Source organism: Phycodurus eques, chromosome 19 (genome assembly GCF_024500275.1).
Source record: "Phycodurus eques isolate BA_2022a chromosome 19, UOR_Pequ_1.1, whole genome shotgun sequence".
Taxonomy (NCBI): Eukaryota; Metazoa; Chordata; class Actinopteri; order Syngnathiformes; family Syngnathidae; genus Phycodurus; species Phycodurus eques.
Window position 1 is genome coordinate 16,606,878 of NC_084543.1, and position 24,348 is coordinate 16,631,225.

The window sequence follows — 24,348 nt, forward strand, 5'->3', positions numbered from 1 at the left end:
GCCGTGCTTTCTCAGAAGCCGCAGGAAGTACATCCTCTGCTGGGCCTTTTTGAGGAGGGAGTTAATGTTGGTCGCCCACTTCAGGTCCTGAGAGATTGTAATTCCCAGGAACTTGAAGGTCTCGATGGTTGACACAAGGCAGCTGGACAACGTGAGGGGCAGCTGCGGCGAAGGATGCCTCCCTGAAGTCCACGATCATCTCTACAGTCTTGAGCGTGTTCAGCTCCAGGTTGTGTCGGCCGCACCACAGCTCCAGCCGCTCCGCTTCCTGTCGATATGCAGACTCGTCACCGTCCTTGATGAGGCCAATGACAGTGGTGTCATCTGCAAACTTCAGGAGTTTGACAGTCGGGTTTGCTGAGGTGCAGTCGTTCGTGTAGAGAGAGAAGAGCAGCGGAGAGAGGACACAACCTTGGGGCGCCCAAGTGCTGTTGCTGCGTGTGGATGAGGTGGCCTCCCCCAGCCTGACCTGCTGTGTCCTGCCTGTCAGAAAGCTGTAAATCCACTGGCAGATGGCAGGTGAGACGCTGAGCTGGAGAAGCTTGGATGAAAGGAGTTCAGGGATGATGGTGTTGAACGCTGAGCTGAGGTCCACGAACAGGATCCTCGCGTAGGTCCCTGCACTGTCGAGGTGTTCTAGGATGAAGTGCAGTCCCATGTTGACTGCATCATCCGCACACCTGTTCGCTTGGTAGGCAAACTGCAGGGGGTCCAGCAGGGGACCTGTGACACTCTTAAGGTGGTCCAGCACGAGACGTTCAAACGACTTCATTTCCACAGATGTCAAAGCGACAGGCCTGTAGTCATTCAGACCAGAGATTGCAGGTTTCTTGGGGACTGGAATGATGGTGGAGCGTTTGAAACAGGATGGAACTTCACACAGTTCCAGAGATCTATTGAAGATCTGAGTGAAGACTGGAGCGAGCTAGTCCGCGCAGACTTTGAGGCAGGATGTGGACACATGGTCCGGGCCTGCCGCTTTCTTAATCTTTTGTTGTTTGAAGATGCGTCTCACATCCTGTTCATGGATGGTTAACGCAGAAGTCAGAGTTGTGATTGTGGTCGGGGGTGTGGTGTGAAACTGTCCTTTTCAAATCTGCAGTAGAAGGTATTCGAGTCGTTGGCTAGTGTGCTATTGTTCTCAGCTTGGGGGGATCGTCGCTTGTAATTAGTCAGCGATTGGAATGCATGCCAGACTGATTTAGAGTCGTTTGCGCTAAACTGTTTTTCCAACTTTGCTGCATAGTTCCTCTTTGCAATGTTAATTTCTGTAGTCAGCTGGTTTCTAGCTCGATTATACATTATATATATTATAAAATTATAAAATTGCCCAACTATTCCACTCCCGGTGCAATGGGCGCCCTTAGGTACAAAATTATGATAATGATTGATTTTATGTGAATCGGTACTCGGTAGTACCGGCCGAAAAAGTACCGATTTCGGAACCCATCCCGATTCCTCACTTGTTAAGCAAATAGGATTAAAATCAAATAAAAACTTGTGTTTGCCTTGCTACTGTGCCTGGTCCAGATGGATGTTCACATTTTTGTTTTTAGCTCCATGTAATGACAGAACTTTGACTGAAGTTCTTTACAACCTATTAGAATTTATTTAAACATTTGTACATAATAATTAGGAACACTGTATTCTGAGTAACTTTTCATAGTGATGGTTTTGTTCCTGATTATTATAGAAGCGAATATACAGGAACTGTTGATTTTAAAAACATTTTGTGAAAAATGAACAAAAACAACAGATTCTTAATAACTTTGAACACAGTGTAACTATTGAACTCTGACCTGGCCTCAGTTGCTGCAGAAATGTGTAAAACGCTACTTCCAAAGAGGCCGAGCTGGACAGACCTGATCCAAGTGGGACACTGGACACCACCACAGCTCGAAAACCAGGGAGAGGGCATGCTGAGAAGTAGAAGACATTACCGCAACACAGTTATTGCAGAATATTATGTAATAGGATACAAATAATTCAACATACTGTATGATTTCAAAATATAATCATTACTCTATAATCGTAATCGTTAATAAATTATGTCTTAAATATTTGTTATTTTCATGTACTGGTATTTATTGCATCAACCTTGCAATGGTGGACACATTTGCTGCCAAATGTCTTATTTTGTTAGATATTTTTGTATTTCCTGTATCCACTATTGCTGCTGAAATTACGCAAATTTACCCATTGTGGGACGAATAAAGGTTATCTTTTTTTACATTTATTGTTGATCTTTGGAGCACTGTCCTTATCAAACCTTGACTGTATGTTGTGTGTAATATAGTGACCTCTCAGTCAATTTAACTGGATTGTCAGTAAAGCTCTATATCTGGAATTGGTTGATAATAACAAACATTTCTTAACTTAAGGTGTACACAGGCCAACAGGGGCAAATACGCTGCAAATGGTCATATGCTGCATAGCAGGAACGACACAAAACGAAAAACACACAAGTGCATAAAACAATTGGAAAAGAAAAAATGCTGCAAGATAAAAATGCTAGAATCACAGAAAACAACAGCAAAATAAAAATGCTGGAAGATAAAAAGGTTGCAATCATAAAAAACAACAGCAAAAGTACAATAAGGCAACATTTTTAAAAAATCTTCACGCAGAAAAACATTGATTTACACTGCTCAAGTACATGTTGATGTACAAATTTAAGATTAAAATATAATTTGCCTTATTTCTTTGCTTTTTTGTTTTGGGCTCCAACTTGAGCCAGGCCCATCTCCACCTGCACATGATGCCTGCTTAAAGCTGTGCCACATGAATAGCATCCTCCTCTTTAAGCACTCTCATTCTGGAAAAGAATGGACTAAAATCACTCTCTGTTTCACTTCATTTTTCACTATTACCAGCTAATCCCAAACGCATCCTCCAGGAAAATATTAAGTACAGTATTTTTCTGTTTTTATTGGCCATTTCAGAATTTGAAGTTAGTTCATTCTGTGTTGTGACATAATCTCTAACATCGCTCCTTTGCTGAATACATTTAACATTAACATCCGTAAACTAATTAGATAATTGTAGGCACGTTTCCTAATTCATACAAGATGTACTACCGGATCAACTCTTGTCGCAGATGCTATGTGTGCTTCGCGGTTCCGCTGGGACTGCAACCATGGCCACGACCAGCATCACGTCAACGCGAAAATACAAAAGACCAGTGCAACAAATACGACACTGGCTGATCTGATGAGCTAAAATGTTGCTTAAACATAAGAGAAGCAATAGAGGATGTCCGTTCCAGAGGTCGGTAGAGTACCCAAATATTGTACTCAAGTAAGAGTACTGTTACTTGGCAATAATGTGACTCAAGTAAAAACTAGCCCTCCTAAAGACTAAATGTAAAAAGTATACAGTGAAATAATTACTCAAGTACCGAGTAAATAGTATCTTCTGATTTTTTAAACCACAACAGGAACATCAATAAAATAAAAATAAAATAAAATGTGAATGTGCAAATTCAAATATTACTGTGTGTGCGTGTATGTGTGTGGCACAGCCAAAACAACATCAGCAATTTACTGCAAGGTGTTTTCTCAAGTTATACGTGGGCTGAAATATCCACATTTGGGCAGACATTGCCAGATATATACTACATAGCGGACATGCGCTCCGCGCTACAGAGACTCGCAACCACTTGAGAACCCCACTCCTCCACGCTGCCCTGCTGTGAGATGGCGACTGGGACAGTGCCTGGTGTACGTCAAGTGGACCTCAACGTAATTAGCAGCTTCCCGTCAAATCTTGATTACTGTCTTCAAAAGACTCCTTCCCCGACCAAAAGATTGGAGGGACACTCCCTTCAGGAAGACTATGTGGTTAATATTCAAACCCCATCCCAAACGGGACAACAACATTCCTTTCCCATTTCTGGTTTTTCTTAAGCAAACTTGCTTAATATCTGCCTGAGGTCCGGAGGAAGACCACCCGCAAAGCAGAGCTGATCTGCATTCGTGAGTCGACACTGCAATCCTTACGATGATGTACAACACCATTGCTTAATAATTGTAGGGAAATTACTAGCTTCATACGAAATCCCAACTTTGCCTTCTCTCGCTCTGACAATGCATTAAACGCTCACCCACTCATTTATTTTAGCCCAGCGACCACACATGATGTCCTCTTTTCTTAGTGTTATTTTCTTTTTGTAGTTGTAGTGTGTTGCATTAAATATATCATAAAATTCCACTTTTAGTGGTATTTTGTGTGTGTTCTGAGTTTCAGTGAACCTCTGTAACCTAGGACTCGAAATGTCGTAAAGTGTAGCAACCTTCAGATTACGAGAAGGATAAAAAGGTTTGTTGTAATTTTTTTGTTGTAGTTTATACTTATAAAAAGTGACGTGGTGCCCTTTTTCGAGACATGAGCTTGATTTTAACAATTACATTTAAAATTGCGATAAACCGGAAGTAAAGCTAGCGTCGCTCCCGGTTTATTCATTTCTCCTAAATTAATTAAATGCTTAAATTGGATTAGAGCAAACAGCATTCAATGCGGAAGTCGAAGTCTCACGCACGAAATAGTTGATAAATAAACAATAATTGATAAATAATAGCAGCGAGTGACATTTAGTTACTTAACAGCAGAAGCGGCGGAAGTGTTTTTTTTCTGGTCTCGTCAACTCGTGTGACTTGTCCAAAGCACGTCCCAAGCGCACAGGCGGACCCTCAGGCCGATGCGCTTGCATATTAGTCCGCCGTGCATAATATTCAGAAATTACCTCTGTGTGTGGATGGTGGATGTGTGGAATAGATCTAGCTGCTCGGTCGCTCTGATTCGGGCGATGCCCAACCCTACTTCACGCTCATCGCTGTGGTCTGTCGACCGGCCGGGAAATGCTGGACCGGACCCGCCGGAGTCGAGCCTTTTACTTCACAGACACTGCACTTTATTAAAAAAAATACTCCCACTGTACATACGCCGCACATTGGGCACACTCATATCTCATTCAGGTTACCCTGGGGGACTGGCACCAGGTATGGTGGGGAGGGTGCTGGGCCGGGTGCTGACACATTTGTGCTAGTTTCCGGTCACGCAGCGGATCACTAACCTCCACCACTGACTAGCAATGATGCTGTTAATAGGGGATAGGACTTTGGGGCGCACGCGCTCAATGTGTATCAGGGATCAATATTAGGATAATTACACAAATAAGTGTACTCACTAAGAAGCCACCCATTGCACGCAGTGCCAGCTTGTAGTCTGTTCCCAATCATGCTGTTACTCAGAATGTATGAGTCGTGCGTTGAACCAGGCCACCTCGCCACAATGTTAGTTATTTGCATTTACGCATCGAATATGATCTGTACATTGATCGAATGAAATTGTTTTCATGTTGACATATACATATTCATCATGTGATGGCGCTTTTATAGCAATGTGTGTGCAGTCGATAGCTCCGATTACATTAGGAAAACCGGCTTTCGCTGCAAATTGCGCTTTAGTGTGGGCCTGTGCAACTGCATTTTAAGGGAATTGGATACACCTGGCGGACAAGTGGATAATTCCGTCCCGCATGGCTGGCATCAGTGTCGACTGGCACAGTCCAGATCGATCTGCCAGCTCCCTCTGGAATTGCTAGGAACCCCGGCGTGGTCAGCACCTGTGTCGGCACAGGCAGCGCATTGCTTCTTGCGGTGTCGCGCTCCAAAGCCGGCCGCAGCTCTGTGCACAGTACCAGGAGGATTCCCCTCGAGAAACTAAATTGGCTGATGAGCCAGTTATCATACATAATAAATCCTTTCTCATCGTAATATAGTGGGTGGTGGGTTTTCACATCTCCCTTGGTTGGACTCCAGGGTCCTGCATTTTTTTTTTTTTTTTTTTAAATGTATTTAAATATTTTTTTTTTGTTTTTGTTTTTTTTCCTCTGTCGTCGGTGCTTGCGTTGGTTTGGGGATTGGAGTGGGCGGTAAGGACCGGCGGTGCAGCCGGCCGTTTGCCTTGTTGGCTGTCTCGGTGTTGGTATGGACGGGTTTTGTGGTTTCCCTCAGCCGGTTAACTGGGAGTTGGATTCGCTGAGGCTCCGTGCGGTGTGGGCTGGGGTCAGGGCCCGTCGGACGCTGCACATCGTGGGGGCCTCCTTTGCGTGGTAGGTCTTGTTCCGGGTGTTTCACTGGGGCGGCTGGTCATTGATTTTGGCGAGTTTGGGGCGCACTTTTGTTCGCCACCGTTGGGCGTCTCCATGCGCGTTCCTCTTTGTTTGTTTTCGCCGCTTCTTCGTTGGTTTTCTTCGGGGTGGGCGGACAGTGGGCGTCGGGGCTGGGTCCGGGGTTTTTGGGTATGGGCGGTTCCAGGGCAGGGTGAGGCATTGGTCCCGGCTCCGGTCAGTTCTCGATTCTCAACCCTACTCACGACGGGCGCTTAACTTGGGCTTGCTTTGGCAGGCTATGACCATTTTTACTGGGTAGCGGCTGGCTCCTGCGTTGGGCCCTGTTGGTGGCTGGGGCCCCATGCTTTCCGGGGGTGGTGGGGAGGTGTCAGCGGTCGGGCTCGCTGGGTGGGGGGGCTGTTGGGCGTGGGGGCAGTTGTCCGGTGCAGTACCCCTCCCCTTGGGACTGGTCAGGGCGCTTTGGTCGAGCTTGGGACCTCCCTGGGTCCAGGGTGGTCGGTGGCGTCCCCCTGTCCCTCTAGCTGGGTCCCCTCCTGGACAGGCTCGCTGACTCGCTGACCCGCACCACTCGACAGTAGCACTGCCTTGCTCATTTTCATACTTCCTGTCCTACCCTTTTCTGTCCTCTATTACATGGTTCTCTTGGTTAGTTAGTGCATGTCCTCACCGGGTGTGCCCCCCCCACCCCACAATCTACAAATAACTGTTGTAATATTACTTGTGTTCAAATATCTAGACTATCTCACGAATGTTCTGCTGTAGTTTTCAGTCCCCTTGTCCACTCTGACTTCCCCTAAAACCCTTTTCTGTCCGACTGCATTTTCAATAAACATCAGAATAATTAGCAGAGGGAGTATTTCAAACTGCTCTGTTTCACAGCAAAACTGTTCGAGCACAAAGATTTTGCAAGGTCATGCAGCTGAACAGGACATTTAAAAAAAAATAATAATAATAATTAATTAATTTTAAAAAAACAAAGAGAACCGAGCAAGTTACGACTTAATTTCAGCGCCCATACATTGCCTTCGATGGGAACAATGACCTCTCCAACATGGCCACCACATAGGCGCATTGGTTAGCCGGGTTGCTACAGGGCGCTGGTGTAACTAGTGTTCATATCTATGAGACGCACCCAGTTGTCTCGCAGGACTGGTCACACCCCCTCAGTGACCTGGTAGACTTCAGTTGTGTAACATGAACTTGCAGGATTTCTCTCGAAGTTGTTGGGGGATTTGAGTGTGTTTTTTTGTGTTTGCAGCATTTTCTTCTTGTAGTTGTTTTCTGTGATTGCATCATTTTTATGTTGCGGCATTTTTCTTTTACTTTTTTTTTGATCACAGAATTTTTATCTTGCATTTTTCTTTTGCTATTGTTTTATGTGCTTGTGTGTTTTTTGCTTTGCGTCATTCCTGCATCCCTTTTGTGGCACATTTGCCCGTCGGCCACCATAGTTTTCGGCCGAAATTTCGGTGCATTACTATATATGTGTACAAGTACACAGGTGGATAGAGTAGCCACATGTTGTACTCAAGTAGTACTGTTACTTTATAATAATAAGACTCAACTAAAAGTGAAAATTTACCCTTTAAATAATTACTTGAGTAAGAACTTAGTATATTCAAATGCAAATTCAGATATTGCCCCCTCCTTGAGCTGTCACCTTATCGTGGTGGAGGGGTTTGTGTGTCCCAATGTTCTCTGGGGCTTTATGCCCCTGGGAGGGTCACCCATGGCAAACAGGTCCTAGGTGAAGGACCAGACAAAGCACAGCTCCCAAAACCCCTATGATGACAAACAATTCAGGAAGACGTTTTCCCTTGCCCGGACGCGGGTCACCGGGCCACCCCTCTGGAGCCAGGTCTGGAGTGGTGTTCGAAGGAGAGCGCCTGGTGGGCGGGCGGCACCAATGGCGCCCGGCCGGGCACAGCCCGAAAGGGTAACATGGGTCTCCATTCCCATGGGCTCACCACCTGTGGTGGCTGCACCTGACCACATAGTGGTCAGGTGCAGGGTGTGCTTGGCGGTGGCCGAAGGCGGGGAACTTGGCAATCCGATCGCCGGCTATAGAAGCTGGCTCTAGGGACGTGGAATGTCAACTCTCTGGCAGGGAAGGAGCCCAAGCTGGTGTGCGAGGTCATGATGTTCCGACTAGATATAGTCGGGCTCGCCTCCCCACACAGCTTGGGCTCTGGTACCAGTCCTCTCGAGAGGGGTTGGACTCTCTTCCACTATGGAGTTGCCCACGGTGAGAGGCGCCGAGCTGGTGTGGGTATACTTATTGCCCCTCGACTTGGCGCCTCTACGTTGGGGTTCACCCCGGTGGACGAGAGGGTAGCCTCCCTCCGCCTTCGGGTATGGGGACTGGTCCTGACTGTTGTTTGTGCCTATGCACCAAGCAGCAGTTCAGAGTACCCACCCTTTTTGGAGTCCTTGGAAGGGGTGCTGGAGAGCGCTCCCGCTGGGGACTCCATCGTTCTGCTGGGGGACTTCAATGCTCCCATGGGCAATGACAGTGAGACCTGGAAGGGCGTGATCGGGAGGAACGGCCCTCCCGATCAGAACCCGAGCAGCGTTCTGTTATTGTACTTCTGTGCTCATCACGGATTGTCCATAACGAACACCATGTTCAAGCATAAGAGTGTCCACAAGTGCATTTGGCACCAGGACACCCTAGGTCGCAGTTCGGTGATCGTTTTTGTGGTCGTGTCATCGGACTTGCGGCCGCATGTCTTGGACACTCGGGTGAAGAGAGGGCCGGAGCTGTCAACTGATCACCACCTGGTGGTGAGTTGGCTCAGATGGTTGGGGAAGATGCCGGTCCGACCTGGCAGGCCCAAACGTATTGTGAGGGTCTGCTGGGAACGTCTGTCAGAATCCCCTGTCAGAAGGAGTTTCAACTCCCACCTCCGGTAGAACTTCACCCACGTCTCGGCGGAGACATTGAGTCCGATTGGACCATTTTCCGCACCTCTATTGCTGAGGCGGCCGACTGCAGCTGTGGCCGTAAGGCGGTCGATTCCTGTCGTGGTGGCAATCCCCAAACCCGTTGGTGGATACCAACGGTGAGGGATGCCGTCAAGCTGAAGAAGGAGTCCTATAGGGCCTTTTTGGCCTGTGGGACTCCTGAGGCAGCTGATGGGTACCGGCTGGCCAAGCGGAATGCAGCTTTGGTGGTCGCTGAGGCAAAAACTTGGGAGGGGTTTGCTGAGGCCATGGAAAAAGACTTCCGGACGGCTTCGAGGAAATTCTGGTCCACCATCCGGCGTTTCAGGAGCGGAAATCAGTGCACCACCAACACTGTGTATAGTGGGGATGGGGCGCTGCTGACCTTGACTCGGGACGTTGTGAGTCGGTGGGGAGAATACTTCGAAGACCTCCTCCATTCCACCGACATGCCTTCCCATGAGGAAGCAGAGTCTGGGTTCTCTGAGGCGGGTGCTCCTGTCTCTGGGGATAAGGTCACCGAGGTGGTTAAAAAGCTCCTTCATGGCAAGGCCCCAGGGGTGGATGAGATTCGCCCAGAGTTCCTAAAGGCTCTGGATGTTGTGGGCCTGTCCTGGTTTACACGCCTCTGCAACATCGTGTGGACATTGGGGACAGTGCCTCTGGATTCGCAGACTGGGGTGGTGGTCCCCCTTTTTAAGAAGGGGGACCGGATGGTGTGTTCCAACTACATCCAAGAAATTCTATTATACTATTTTGTTTTCACTTGTTAAACAGCACAATCGGATCACCAGGCAGAGATTACAAAAACAGGAACAAGGCTATCAAGTCAAATCAAATTGCAACCTTAGGAATTGAAATGGAGTTGAATCGCAGCGTTAAGAATCGAAATCGAATCGTGAGGTTCTTAACAATACCCAGCCCTAACGTGCGTATGCTTCTAAATAACACAAGTATATATAAATGTATTTCATACTCTAATTTGTTGTTAGTTTTTATAGATGCAAAGATGTTATATATGTGCTTTTTTTGTGTTGTGAACACTGGAGATAATTTTATCACTCAAATTTATGTTGTCACTGAGAAAGACAGTATGTCTTAACTTGAGACTTGCATAAACTAAGTGATGACTTGCTTAAAATTTAGTGGGGATTGGACTTTTTTCCATAGTAACTTGGGACTCTCTTGAAACTAGAAAGTTAAGACTTCAGACTTGCACATACAATATGTGATTTACTCCCTCCTGATTCATCGTAACCCCGATCTGTCACCCCCAATTTCATTACGTAAGGCAACAAACACCTCTAGTAAAACAAGAGAGTAAGTTAGTTTACATTGCATTTAGCATGCATTTAGATGCCTGGTGTTTGTGTGTAACGACTAATGGTGCGTTCAAGTTGTACATTTGGTCTACCCAGTTCAAAAATCTCATCTGTGATGCTGCTTTTTCTAACATTAAGTTTAGCTCGTCTAAGTCTCCATTGTTGTGTACATCTGTTCAAAAATCACAATCGATGATTGAATAGACTAACTTAAGTTACTGACTTTTATTTTGAAGTTTTTTTTGAAGCAGGATTTTTTCCTCACTACAGGTATTAATCTTATTTTGATGTCAGTTAAACAAATTTAAAATTTAATTATTTAATTATTTTATTTTGAATGTCTAGACAAGCATCCCTGAACACCTCGTTTCCATTTTCATTATTCTGTTGGAGGGTTCTTTTTCATGGGAGTATTCCATTGCCTCAATGTTTGCTCATATGTGGGGTTCCAATGGCTTTTTATTGTGTGAGCAGCACCTATAGTACGCCTGCTCCATATTAAGTAAAGTGCTTTCAGTTGTGAATTGGCTCTACATAAATGAAAATGACATTTTGGGGGGGGGGTTTACCTCTGTAGTGGTCCATAACGCCCTTCACATAGTTTGCCCAGTGTGGTAAGCCTGGAGACAGTGGGAATCCCTCAACTGGCAGGGTCAAGTCCACCTTCCTTGGCTCATCGGCTTCCTCGCTCGCAGTGACGATGGTAGCCTCCTGACCAGATGAGGCACTTCCAACCACCACAGTGACCAGGGATAGTGCCTGGCTCAAACACATGCAATTTTGGTCACACAACAATTGTGGTCTCTGTCACTTCAGAAATTCAGAAAAACGCCCGCTATTTTTCCCTTTTTTTTCTTTCCCGGAAATAGGGTACGTGAATTATGCGGCGGTCCACCAAAATTGAGTTTTCTCATTGTTTCTCGCAAGGTAATAAATTACGTTGCTGGGAAATCCCTTTACCACCATCCATCCATTTTCTGAGCCGCTTCCCTTCACTAGGGTCGCGGACGTGCTGGAGCCTATTCCAGCTATCATCGGGCAGGAGGCGAGGTACACTCTGAACTGGTTGCCAGCCAATCACAGGGCACATACAAACAAACAACCATTCACACTCACATTCACACCTAAGGGCAATTTAGAGTCTTCAATCAACCTACCATGCATGTTTTTGGGATGTGGGAGGAAACCGGAGTGCCCGGAGAAAACCCACGCAGGAACGGGGATAACATGCAAACTCCACACAGGCGGGGCCGGGATTGAACCCCGGACCTCAGAACTGTGAGGTAGACGTTCTAACCAGTCCGTTCCGCCCCCTTTATCACCGTGTTTTTTAATTTTTCAATTAGGTTAAGATTTTCTGTGGGTCTGACAAATATGAAAATATTAAAATAAAATAAATATAATAAATATTCCTCGAGTTGAAAGCAGAAGTGAAATATTTTATGCAGAACTGTGGGGTGACTGTTCCTGTGCTTAGTGATCAAAATGGCTCATGGCTTAGCTTTTCTTGTTGATATCACACATGAGCATAATGTACTTAAGAAGTTACAAGGCCATTTTGGAAGCACTTCAGTAAGGTTTTTTTTTTTTTTTTTTAGAAAACATGTTTAAAAAGATGTTTTTAATAATTAATTTGTCAATAAAAAGGACCAAATTTTGATATTCTCAAAGGCAAATATAGCAATCAGAAACCTACTTTCATACATTTTCATAAGGATACTGTTTCCTATATCAAACTTATAAATGATTTGAGTAACAAAAATGCTCTTAAAACGATCAAATATTTGAAAAACCTAAATTATTTGAAGGCAACTGAACCCCCTGGAATTTGCTTGTATTGTATACTGCTCATATACTATGTTTTTTATACATACTAGCATACTGTTCTGCGTTATTTCTTATCGATTTAAAAAGAAGAAGAAGAAGAAGAAAAGAAGAAGAACCCACATTTGTTGTTTTACCGTGAACGACTACATAAAAAGATTAGATTCAACAAAAAAAATAAATCAGAATTTGTTATCATGCCCTGCCGAGTAGTGTATGCAATCCGACGAACAATCTCCTCCGACCTGTCTACTCTTACCGCCTTCAAAATTAAGTTCCGCCACGTCCGCCGGTCAATCTCCACGGGAAGACGCCACAATGACAAATGACATGTCTTTCCCCGTTTAAATGTCACATTTCCCTCTCAATTTAGAAGAAACATCCGGGCATTTTTTTCCACCAACGAGTCAATGTTTAGGTCGCGATTTTCTTCATGATTTACAATGATTTCTGGGCAGAAGATTTGGGGAAATGTTCGACATAAAAAGTGGCATAACATTCGTAATCCTTATCCGATTCTTACAAACTGGGTCTCATCTTATTCGTATAACACTGCTCTATCGAATGATATCCATTTTTACATAAAGGTATTTTTAACATTTTAGTAACACTATCTACAAAAGAAATTTACCATTGGAAGTACGTATCCCTGGTTGTAGTCCGTGTGCTCCCCAATCAGGTTGACTCTCCCAGGTGCACATGCTGCAATTTTAGGAGCCTCATCGCCGAAATTTTTTTTGAACAAACAAATAGCATCCGAAACAAGCTGACCCAAACTTGGAACCGGACTGGCCATTGAGCTGAAGTTAGCTTTAGCAGTAACTCGTGCTACGCTATACTATGATTGGCTGCTGTATCCCGGTAGAACACGCCCTACTGCTCCCAGACCGGAAAAATAGTATGTGACTTAAATGTGTCGGTGTCGGTTATTTTATTTTATTTCGGGGTCCTCCAGTGGGCTGCGCGCCTGCAGATGACGTCACACTACGGCAGCTCCACTCAGACGAACTACTTAGCGCGAGTTTTTCCCGTTTGTTCTTTCAGTTCACTTTGAAGACATCCATCCATCCATTTTCTGAGCCGCTTCTCCTCACTAGGGTCACGTGTGTGCTGGAGCCTATCCCAGCTATCATCGGGCAGGAGGCGGGCTACACCCTGAACTGTTTGCCAGCCAATCGCAGGGCACATACAAACAAACAACCATTTGCACTCACATTCACACTTACGGCAATTTAGAGTTGTCAATAAACCTACCATGCATGTTTTTGGGATGTGGGAGGAAACCGGAGTGCCCGGAGAAAACCCACGCAGGCACGGAGCAAACATGCAAACTCCACAAAGGTGGGGCCGGGGATTGAACCCCGTTCCTCAGAACTGTGAGGCTTGACGCTATAAATCATACCATTAAGTGGTATTAGTAATTGCTCTCCCCAAATTCCATTGGTAAGGTCTGAGTCCTTATGTTCGAGTTAAAGTCATGGTTAAGGTCCTGGATTAAAGTCCAGGCTAAAGAGTCTAGTTAAGGTCTAGGTTAGAAAATCTAGTTAAAGTCCAGGTTAAAGAGTCTAGTTAAAGTCCAAGTTAAAGCGCTACCGGTTGAAGTTCCAGGATTACGGTTTAGGTCCCCGAGAATTCCGAAGACGTTCGAATATTGTGGAAAAAAGAGAAGTATTGGAAAATGAATAGTGGGAAGAGCAAAAAAAAAAAAACGATTATGTCTCGTATGAGAGAAGAATATGGAGAGAAAGAAGTCTGTGGAATGCGTGGAGATTTGGATAAATTAATGTGGTTTCCCAGCAACAGGGAGCCTGTGTACAACAACTAAAAAAAAAAAGAAAGTTGGTTGACAAAGAACAAAGAATTAGTCAAGGATGCAGAACTTTTAGAAAAAACTGTCAAATGTCTGGAAATGTGGTTGACTGTGATTTAGATGTGAACAAAGACAGAAGCTTTCTGACAGGGCTTTCTGTAGTCACTGCAGTTACTGCACTTTCTGCAGTTACTGATAACTGTATATCGCCTGTGGTCTGATCTGTTCGAATTGGCCAAGGGGAGGATGTCAGGTTGTTGTCGCAAGATGGGTTCCACAGTGGCCTCACCCTACGACAAAGATCAAGAAGAGTGCAATCTGGAAGAAGACCAACAACGCAACTGCCTCCTGCGACCCACAGCATGGCCCTCCACACGCAGCAATTCTGCGGTTCCCCCCCTCTTCTCACACAGCCTGCCTCCCTCCTACACCGGAGAGCTGAACCAGATTTGAGGAGGTTGAGGCTGGGCACTGAACATGGAATGGGACGCGGACAGTGCAGAGGATGGTTTCATTGTGGAAAGAAGGAACATCGGATAGACATTAGATCAGAGACTGTCCGAAGGAGAAAAAAAAAGGGCTTTGGCACTCATGGTGGTGATTGATGGTGGGGGACCCGGTTCGTCTGACCTCTGGCTGACTCCCGGCGGCCCCAAAGACAGAGCAGCGCTTAACTGGCGATAAACAGACACACGCATGTGAATTTCTTTTTGTTATTTTTCAGCAATGAAGACGCGCTTGGCACTGATAGCACTGCTTCGCTTAGGCTAGTTATTTAATTTACAGTCACCACCGGACATTCATATTCACACTTATGGAGTTCACGCATGAAACTATGAAGTATAATTGATAGATTCATTTAAATTAGAAATATGTCCTCCCCCTCTCCAAAACCAAATTGACAGAATTAGCATTATATTTGGATCTCTCAGCGCTGTTGTTTGTTCCTGTGTTTTTGTTTTGTCTCCTGGACACGCAATATATCAATCTTTCTCCTCATCATCATGTCAACCAACTCCCGAGATTTTCCTGTCATAGTCCCAACATTCAAAGTCCCCACATTCAGTTCTTAGGCTCTGTGCTTTTCTCTTCTCTGCTCCTCCTGAATCTGAATCTGAGATTAAACATCCCGATGGACCCTCCTCTCCAGCACCCCTGAATAGACAAAGTCAGTGAGTTCATGCTGACGAACTAAGCAAAATGACATTGACAGGCTAACAAGTTGAGTTTTCATATGAGAATGAATCCCGTATGATAAATTGTATAACTATTGGACGTTCATGCACCGAGTAAAAATAATGAATAGTTAAATACAAGTTACTTACCAGTACTTGAGTAGTATTTTCTCATTGATTACTTAATTTCACAACTATTTATTTGGAGGACTACTTTTATTTGAGCTGTATCATTCGAAGTAACATCACTTACGCCTACATCAGTACATATACACATCATAGAAATTGCAAGATAACAGATATTATACAGTTTGGTGGATAAAGTGTAATCCCTTGCAGTAATGAGTAAAACAATCCAAGTAAACCAACTCACTGCAACCAAATCTACTCTCAGCCACAAATAAAGATACTTACCCTAACCAATTAGAAAGACAAGCATTCAACGCAGTCATAAGAAGTAGTGGAAGAGGGTTCATACGGAAAATACATTGTCACTGTCATGAACGGAACAGAGGATAGGACCCAAAAATCACGACTCCAAAACAAATGGACAGTTTCCAAAAAGAGAGGTTTAATAGACGGCCATAGGTCGGTACACAGGCAGGCAATCCAAGAAAGGCAACAGTGTCCAAAAACATGAGGCAAAGAGGCAAGGTCGATAATCGGAACAGGGTCAAATCTTACTGTGAGTCTGTGACGTGGAAACAAGGAATGCTGGAACGCGACGACAAGGTACAACGAACTGGGGACGAGAGAGAATGAGACACGAGGTTAAATGCAATAGGTAATTAGGGTGAACGAGGCACAGGTGGTGAAGATACTCACAGGAGCAGGTGTGTGTGGAACAGGGGGAAGACAAAACCCGGAACACACACCCACGACAGTACCCCCCCCCTTAACGGCCGGCGCCAGACGACCCTGGGGCCCCTGGGTGCGCAACGTGGAAGTCCCGAATGAGCAAATCATCCATGATAAACGCATACGGCACCCATGAACGTTCCTCAGGCCCATAGCACTTCCAGTCCACCAGATATTGAAACCTCCTCCCCCTCCGACGAGACCAGTGGATGCAGAGGGGAGGGAATTGTGGGAGAATTCGACCCAAACCAGTTTCTGAGACCAGGATCGTGGCTCATGTGAAGCGAGACATCGGAGCCCAGTCTCCAGGTCCTTGTTCAGCCTCTCGGTTTGGCCGTTGGTTTCAGGGTGAAACCCAGATGACAGACTGACGGTCGTACCTATGAGATTGCAAAACTCCTTCCAAAATTGCAAAATTAATTGGGGACCCCTATCAGACATCACATTCTTGGGAAAACCATGGAATTTGAATACGTGATTGATCATTAACTCTGCAGTGTCTTTAGCTGAGGGGAGTTTCGGGAGTGCAATGAAGTGAGCCATTTTAGAGAACCTGCCAACAAAGGTGAGAATTGTGGTATTACCTTTTGAGGCCGGTAATCCTGTCACAAAGTCTACGGAAATGTCTGACCAAGGACGTTGTGGTATTGGCAGGGGTCGCAACTCCCCAGAAGGACGTTGACGAGAGGATTTGTTAGCCATACCTGGCAAGCATTGACGTAATCGATAACATCCCTCCTAACATTAGGCCACCAAAAGCGCTGTTCGACCACTGATTGAGTCTTGGCAATGCCTGGGTGACATACAGTTCAGTTCGTGTGAGCCCAGTGGATGACTCTTCCTCTTAAGGTCGGAACCACATAAAGCCTGTTTTCAGGGCAATCTTCAGGGCTAAGAGTGTCTTTCAGAGCCCCTTTAACCCCAGTTTCAATGTCCCAAACAAAAGCAGAAATTAAACATGACTTGGGCAAAATAGTCTTCGGGTCGGACAAAGAATTCTCTTCACAGAAAATACGTGACAAAGCATCTGGCTTACCATTTTTAGAACCACGTCGTTAGGATAACATGAAATTAAATCTAGTGAAGAACAGAGCCAATCTAGCCTGCCTAGCATTTAATCTTTTAGCAGTTTTAATATACTCAAGGTTTTTGTGATCTGTCCATACTAAAAACGGAGTCTGTGCCCCCTCTAGCCAGTGCCTCCACTCCATCAAAGCCACCTTGACTGCCAGCAGTTCGCAGTCACCAATGTCATAATTTCTTTCAGCTGGGGTCAGTTTTTTGGAGAGAAAAGCACAAGGATGTAATTTATCATCCTTGAGAGATTCTGGGAGAGTACTGCTCCTATTCCGGCATCAGACGCATCGACTTCTACCACAAACTGCTGTTTGAGATCTGGCAAAGTAAGGATGGGAGTGGAGGTAAAGCTCGACTTAAGTTTTTGAAAAGCTGCCTGACAAAGCGGGTTCCATACAAAAGGTTTGTGTGGCGAGGTAAGATCATGCAAAGGAGAGGCTATAGAACTGAAATTTCTGATGAATTTTCTGTAGAAGTTTGCGAACCCTAAGAACCTTTGTACATCTTTGCGTGACGTGGGAGTAGGCCAATTAATAACTGCATCGACTTTGCAAGGGTCCACAAAGATAAATCCTGCTCCCGCAGGGTATGAAGATGGGCGAATGATCCCGGCTGCCAGTGATTCTTCCACGTACTCCTTCATGGCCTTGTGTTCTGGCCCTGAAAGAGAGAACAACCTCCCTCGTGGGGGTGTGGTTCCAGGCAGCAAGTCAACAGCACAGTCATAAGGTCTGTGGGGTGGAAGGGATTTGGCCTTGAACTTGGAAAAAACGTCTTTAATATCCTGGTAACAGGTGGGCACTTGCGATAAATCAGGATCCCCAGATGGGGTCTGTGGATTGTCCTTAGAAACATAGCCCTGAACATCACATGGCGGCTTGAAACAGTTCGGGGCGCAATTGCTGCCCCATGACATAACCTGCCCAGAGGACCAGTCAATGTGGGGGTTATGTAATTTCAACCATGGGTTCCCTAAGATAAGGTCATGATTCATGGCATCAAAAACATGAAAACTAATGCGTTCCGAGTGAGAATCAGGAAATGTTAATGTGAGTGTTTGGGTGCGGTGAGTGATCTTGCCCATAAAATTGCCGTCTGCAGCATAGGTGTTGCGGTGGCGTTTTATTTCAAAGGCTCTAAGGTGCATACGTCTAACGAGGAGGGAGTTAAGTAAGTTAGCGTCAGAACCAGAGTCAATTAATACAGGTGTATGAATTTCTTGATCAGGAAAGCATAGTGTCACTTTAGGGAGAACCCGTGTAGGGTCTTCCTTAATGAAATTCAGACTCACCTCTCCCGTGCCCTTGCTACCGGCACCGGCAACTTTGACGTGACAGTTGCTCACGGAATGACCCAACTGCACCGCCCTTCCCTCAGCCGGCGTTGACGTTCCTCAGGGGAGAGACGGAACCTGCCCAAATGCATGGGTTCATCCGTGGGGACGCTCATCAGTGGGTTGAGACCGGAACCAGGGGATCTGCCTTGGTTTAGCTGGTCACCGAGGCTCGTCCTCCAAGTGCGCGGTGACGCAGCCCTCCGCCGATCTCCATCCAGCTCGCGATCCAAAAGCCTCTTGTCGATTTTTACGGCGAGAGCGATAAGAGTTTCCAAGTTGGTCGGCAGGTCTAGCGGGACTAAATGATCCTTGACGGCGGGGGATAGTCCTTGAAAAAAGGCATCGAGTAGCGCTCGATTATTCCAATGTCTCTCAGCTGCTAGAATGCGAAACTCAATCGTGTAATCTGACACCCTGCGCTTGCCTTGTTGTAAAGGTGACAAGGGAGCGAGCTGCCTCACGATCAGGAGTGGAAAATAAAAAAAATTGCTCCATAGTCTTTACGAAAAAAGCCCATGAATGACAAGCAGCGGAATTGCGGCTCGATTAAGCAGTAGCCCACGCCTCCGCACGACCAGTCAGGTGGGAAATGACGAAAGCAATTTTTGCCCGCTCGGTGGCGAAGGCAGCTGCCTGCAGCTCAAAGTGGAGTTAGCACTGCGTGATGAATGGCTTAATGTTCCCAGAATCTCCAGAGAACCTCTCCGGTCGAGAGAGCTGTGGGCAGACAGCAGCGGAGGTGGCAGGTGGCTGCATGGTGACTGCTTCACATGGAAATACCGTGGCGGTATTGGGTGTGGTGCCAACTGGTTCCTTCTCTTGAATAATTTTTATAAGAAGTTCAAATTGCGAGGCCACCTGTCTCATCATAATGTCCTGATGCCTTGACAGTCCCTCGAGATGAAGGTGAAGGGCAGCAAGCTGCTCATCCTGCTTCGAGAGGCGTTGACCCTGCGCTTGAAGGGCTTTGCGCACCGGGTCTGAGTCTGCTGGGTCCATGTTATGGCCAGTTCGTTCTGTCATGAACGGAACAGAGGATAGGACCCAAAAATGCACAACTCCAAAACAAATGGACAGTTTCAAAAAAGAGAGGTTTAATAGACGGCATAGGCCGGTACACAGGCAGGCAATCCAAGAAAGGCAACAGTATCCAAAAACATATAGGGTTGGTCCTCTGAACTGCTGTTTGGTGCACAAAGAACAGTCAGTACCTGTCCCCCCCACCTGAAGGCGGAGGGAGGCTACCCTCTCATCCACCGGGGTGAACCCCAACATACAGTCAGCCAAGCCGGGGGGCAATAAGTATACCCACACCTGCTCGAAGTGCGGGCTGCAGTGCGTGCTGAGCTCCGTGACGTCCGTTCACCATTTTTCGTTGATATAGAAGCATATCCCGTCGCCTTTTGTTTTCCCCGTTAACTCCGTGATGCGGTCTGCTCGGTGAAGAGGAAAGCCCGCCATCGGGTACAGCCTCACAAAGCCAAGTCTCAGTAAAGCACATGGCGGCGGAACGTCCAAAGTCTTTACTGGACTTAATCAGAAGATGAAGCTCGTCCATTTTGTTGGGTCGGGAGTGTACATTTGCGAGGTGGATGGACGGAAACGGCAATCTGTATCCTCTCTTGCAGAGCTTCACTTGGATGCCGGCTCGCTTCCCTCTGTGGCGTCGCCTTTGCCTCCATGCGCCAAAGACCGCAATCACCGCTCCGGTGAGTAACTCGGGGAAAAAACTGAGCTGATTTGCGAAAGTTGGTGAAAGAAAGTCCGGAGTAGCCTCCTTGATGGTTAGCTCCACTTGTGTAAGTCGTGTAATGTCTCCAAAGACGAACAAAAAACACAAAAACAATACTAGAGAGCGCGTAACTGAGGCGACCACATTGGTAGGCGCCATCATCTTAAATGAGGTGACAACGAGCCTTGTTCTAATCGTTGCGTTGTAAATCGCAAAACTGGTTAGAATACCAGGCATAAAGCTTAAAAACACAATAGTGGCGTCGCCGTTTTGAAAAACGAGCGCAAATTGAGGCTTTTAAATAAGAGCCCCTTATAGCGGATTATGAAGCCTTAAGTAAAAAATGACCAAATGGCGGTCTGCTTTGAGCGTTTCAACACAAAGCCAAGATGACGACTGTTATGGGCGTCACGGGTTTTTTTTCCAAACACAAAGAGCTAACGCTTTAGCTCAGAGTTCGACAGACAGGGGGGTAAGAGCACGTAGAATGGTATCCTCCACGGTCACTGCGCCGTTACCACCTCCACCGCATTCTGAACCCCTGACCTCCTCCTCATTACCCCCCACTGCACCAGATGAGCCCATACAACTCGACAACAGAAGATTAGACCCTCAAGAATGTCTGTGCCGTTTCAACCAGCGATTTGGATCGATTTGGCGATTTATTGCGGAAGATCGGGCCATTTCATTTCCACATGCCCCTTGAGACCAAAAGACCGGGCTCACTACGACCCGAGAGCACTGTGCTGAGCCAAATCAACACCTCCCCAAGCTCTCCCTCTAGTATGACCGTTCGCACATGTATTTTTGGTCCCGTTCTCAACACACCTCATTGACTCCGGCACAAATGATAGTTTTATTCATGAGGATTTAGCACGTCAGCTCCAACTCCCTCTCAAACCGCTCCTGTCACCGAAAAAAGTCACAGCCCTGGATGGGCGACTCATCTCCCCTATCACCCACCAAACAGTTCTGTTTACTTTACTTATCTCAGGTAATCACCGTGAAGACATCCAGCTTTTCATTATCCCTTCCACTGAGATTCCGTTAGTCCTCAGAATTCCCTGGCTCAGAAAGCACAACGCCACCATAGACTGGACCCACCTATCGGTCCCCAGAAAGAGTCCTCACTGCCATTTGCAAACTGCCTTGTTTACATTACTTATATCTGGTAATCAGCGGGAAGCCATCCAACTTTTTGTTATTCCTTCCCCGGAAACTCCGTTCGTCCTTGGTATCGCCTGGCTCAAGAAGCACAACCCCACCATCGATTGGACCCAACTCTCGATGGTCATTCCCATTGTCTTCTTTCTGCCATGCCGCCCTCCGGCAAATCTCAACCACCTGCCACACCGGGCGACCTCTCCCGCGTGCCAGAAGAATATAATGATCTCTCCCCTGTCTTTAGTAGGGCTCTTGCAATCTCACTACCCTTGTACTGGCCCTATGACCACGTGATCGATCTTCCGCCGGGAGCCCCTCTCCCCTCCACCCGTCTCTTCAACCTTTCCCGACCTGAGAAGCAGGCTATGGAGGACTATAGCTGTGACTCCCTGGCTTCTGGACTCATTCGGCCCTCTTCTTCTCTCGTGGTGGCTGGCTTTTTTTTTGTTGAGAAGAAATATCACACTCCGCCTTTGCATCGATTACCGTGGACTCAATGGCATCACCGCAAAGAACAAATCTCTATTGCCCCTCATTGACCCCCTCATTTGAACCCCTCTGCGACACCCAGATAATTCACCAAATTGGATCTACTTAATGCATACCATCTCATCCGCATCAGAGAGGGGGATCAATGGAAAACTGCTTTCAAATATCCCCCTTGGACACTTCGAATAGCTGGTCAAGCCATTCAGATTAACCAACGCCCCCGCCGTTTTCCAAACCTTCATTAATGACGTCCTCCGTGACATGTTGAACCATGTTTGTTTTCGTTTATTTAGACGACATTCTCATTTTCTCCCGTTCTCCCGAAGAACACCGCGATCATGCCCGCCAAGTCCTTCAGCGTTCCCTAGAGAACCCCCTCTATGTCAAACCTGAAAAATGTGAATTCCACCTCTCCTCCGTACACTTTCTAGACTATCTCATTCCCAAAGGACAATTACAACCAGACCCAGGTAAGATCCAAGCAGTCGTCAACTGGCCCACTCCCTCCACCTGCAAAGAACTACAAGGTTTCATGGGGTTCGCCAATTTCTATCGCTGCTTCATCCACAATTACATTAAGGTGGCTATTACACTCACAAGCCTTACCTCCATCAGTTCTCCATTCTAGTGGACTGCATTCCAAGCCTTTGACCAGCTAAAAAAACGTATTCACCACTGCCCCCATCTTGAGGCACCCCGACCCCTCCCTCCAATTTGTTGTGGAGGTCAACACCTCGCACTTCCCAGAAACTACATCCCTGTGCTTTTTTTCCCCTCGTCTGTCCCCTGCCGAACGGAACTATGACGTTAGTAACCCCCACCATCCAATTCGTACAACAACACATTTTGCGACCCAGCCTGGTGAAAAACACCTGGGGGTTCGTCCAAGCCTGTTCCAGCTGTGCCCGAGTCAAGACTTTGCAGCTGCCCCCAGCTGGTCTGCTGCGCCACTTACAGGGCCGCCCTTGGTCCCAATTCGCCATGGACTTCGTTACCGGCCGACCTCCCTCTGAAGGTAACTATCATTCTTAATATTTTTGATTGGCTCTCCAAATATGTCCATTATATACCCCTCCCCAAGCTAGCCTCTGCCTTTGAAACCGCTAACCTCCTTGTCAATCACGTCTTCAAACTCCACGGAACCTCCCATGGATTGAATATGCCCACAACTCCCTCACCAGCTCCACCACTGCATCTCCTTTCATGGCCTGTTACGACTTCCAACCTCCGTTGTTTAGGGAACAGGAGCATGTGGTGGTGGTAAGGGATCACCTGCGAAGGGTCCAATCCATTTGGAAAGACGTCAGGGTGGCTTTAACTCAGTCTCCTGAGAGGAATAAACAGCTCCCGAGTTATCCACAACCATCCGGCCTTTACAGTTTCGCGTATCCTTGATCTGAGGCCCAGGGGCAGGGGCTTCCAGTTCCTAGTGGACTGGGAGGGGTATGGTTCAGGAGGAACGCTCCTGGATCTCCCGCAAGCTTATTCTTGATGACTCCCTGATTAGGAACTTTTACGTGGCTCACCCTGGGAAGCCGGGCAGGACGCCAGGAGGCGTCGGTTGAGAGGGGGGTACTGTCATGAGCTGTGCCCTCCAGTTCCCATGTTGGAGCTTGGGTGGTGCTTTGCGCCCCTCTCTCCCTCTTCCCAGTAATCAGCACCACCTGTTGTCAATCAGCCTTCATTATTGCATGAATTTAAACCTGCCAGATCCAGGACTCCACTGCCATTACTTAATGGCCAGAATTAATGTTCACCTGTGGTACACCGGCTCTCTACTCGCACGTAAGCTACGCCATTTCTCACAATTGTTCTGACCTCCATGTTCTTCCTCGTCCTCAGTGCTCCTTCCGTGCTCCCCATCTTGCTGGTCTCTCCAACCACGGCATCAAGCTCTTCCACCTGCTCACGCCGCCGCTTCCCGCACATTCTCGGCGGTCCGCCATTACACCTCAGAGGTCCCACACCTAATCCAATCTCAATAAACCATTCTCCACAAACTTCTTCAGCCTCCGCCTGCTTCTGGGTCCAGTCAAAATTGATACAATTGTATCGTGACATTGCAAATGTACTTAACATATTCACTGCCATTGACTTCTTTAGAAGTCAAACATCCATCTTAACTGGCACTGCTTCAGAATGATGCAACACATTATCTCTCATTATCTCTTATCTCTGTAACGACTCACATACACTTTGATACGTCCTTACTGTTTTTACTGTTTTCTGATGCATGATAATGCATTTAATACATGATGAATTAAACAGTATCTAAGAGTAAATAAAAAACAATACCTTGGAGTAGTTAAAAGCATAAAATCTCGATCTCCAGAAATAAACCAAAATGGTAAAATACACAACCTGGAAATCAAACAACTCACAGAGAAATACGCAATGAATCCGACACACCTACTTAGGAACCAACTTTATAATGCTCAACAACAACTAGATTGCATTTTAGCAAATAACAGAGTTCCTACTACAA

At 46.4% G+C, this 24,348-nt stretch overlaps 1 protein-coding gene across 1 annotated transcript in view; it reads right to left on the minus strand.

The window, feature by feature from the left end:
• Positions 1-13,293, minus strand: part of galk1 (galactokinase 1) — a 58,571-nt gene extending 45,278 nt beyond the window's left edge. Inside the window, exons 1-3 of the mRNA XM_061663969.1 lie at positions 12,854-13,293; positions 10,968-11,157; positions 1,800-1,919 (exon numbers count right to left, since the gene is read on the minus strand). Coding sequence (XP_061519953.1) covers positions 1,800-1,919; positions 10,968-11,157; positions 12,854-13,018 — 475 coding nt within the window. The 5' untranslated portion in view covers positions 13,019-13,293. The remainder of the gene's footprint in view (positions 1-1,799; positions 1,920-10,967; positions 11,158-12,853) is intronic.
• Positions 13,294-24,348: the final 11,055 nt, after the last annotated feature.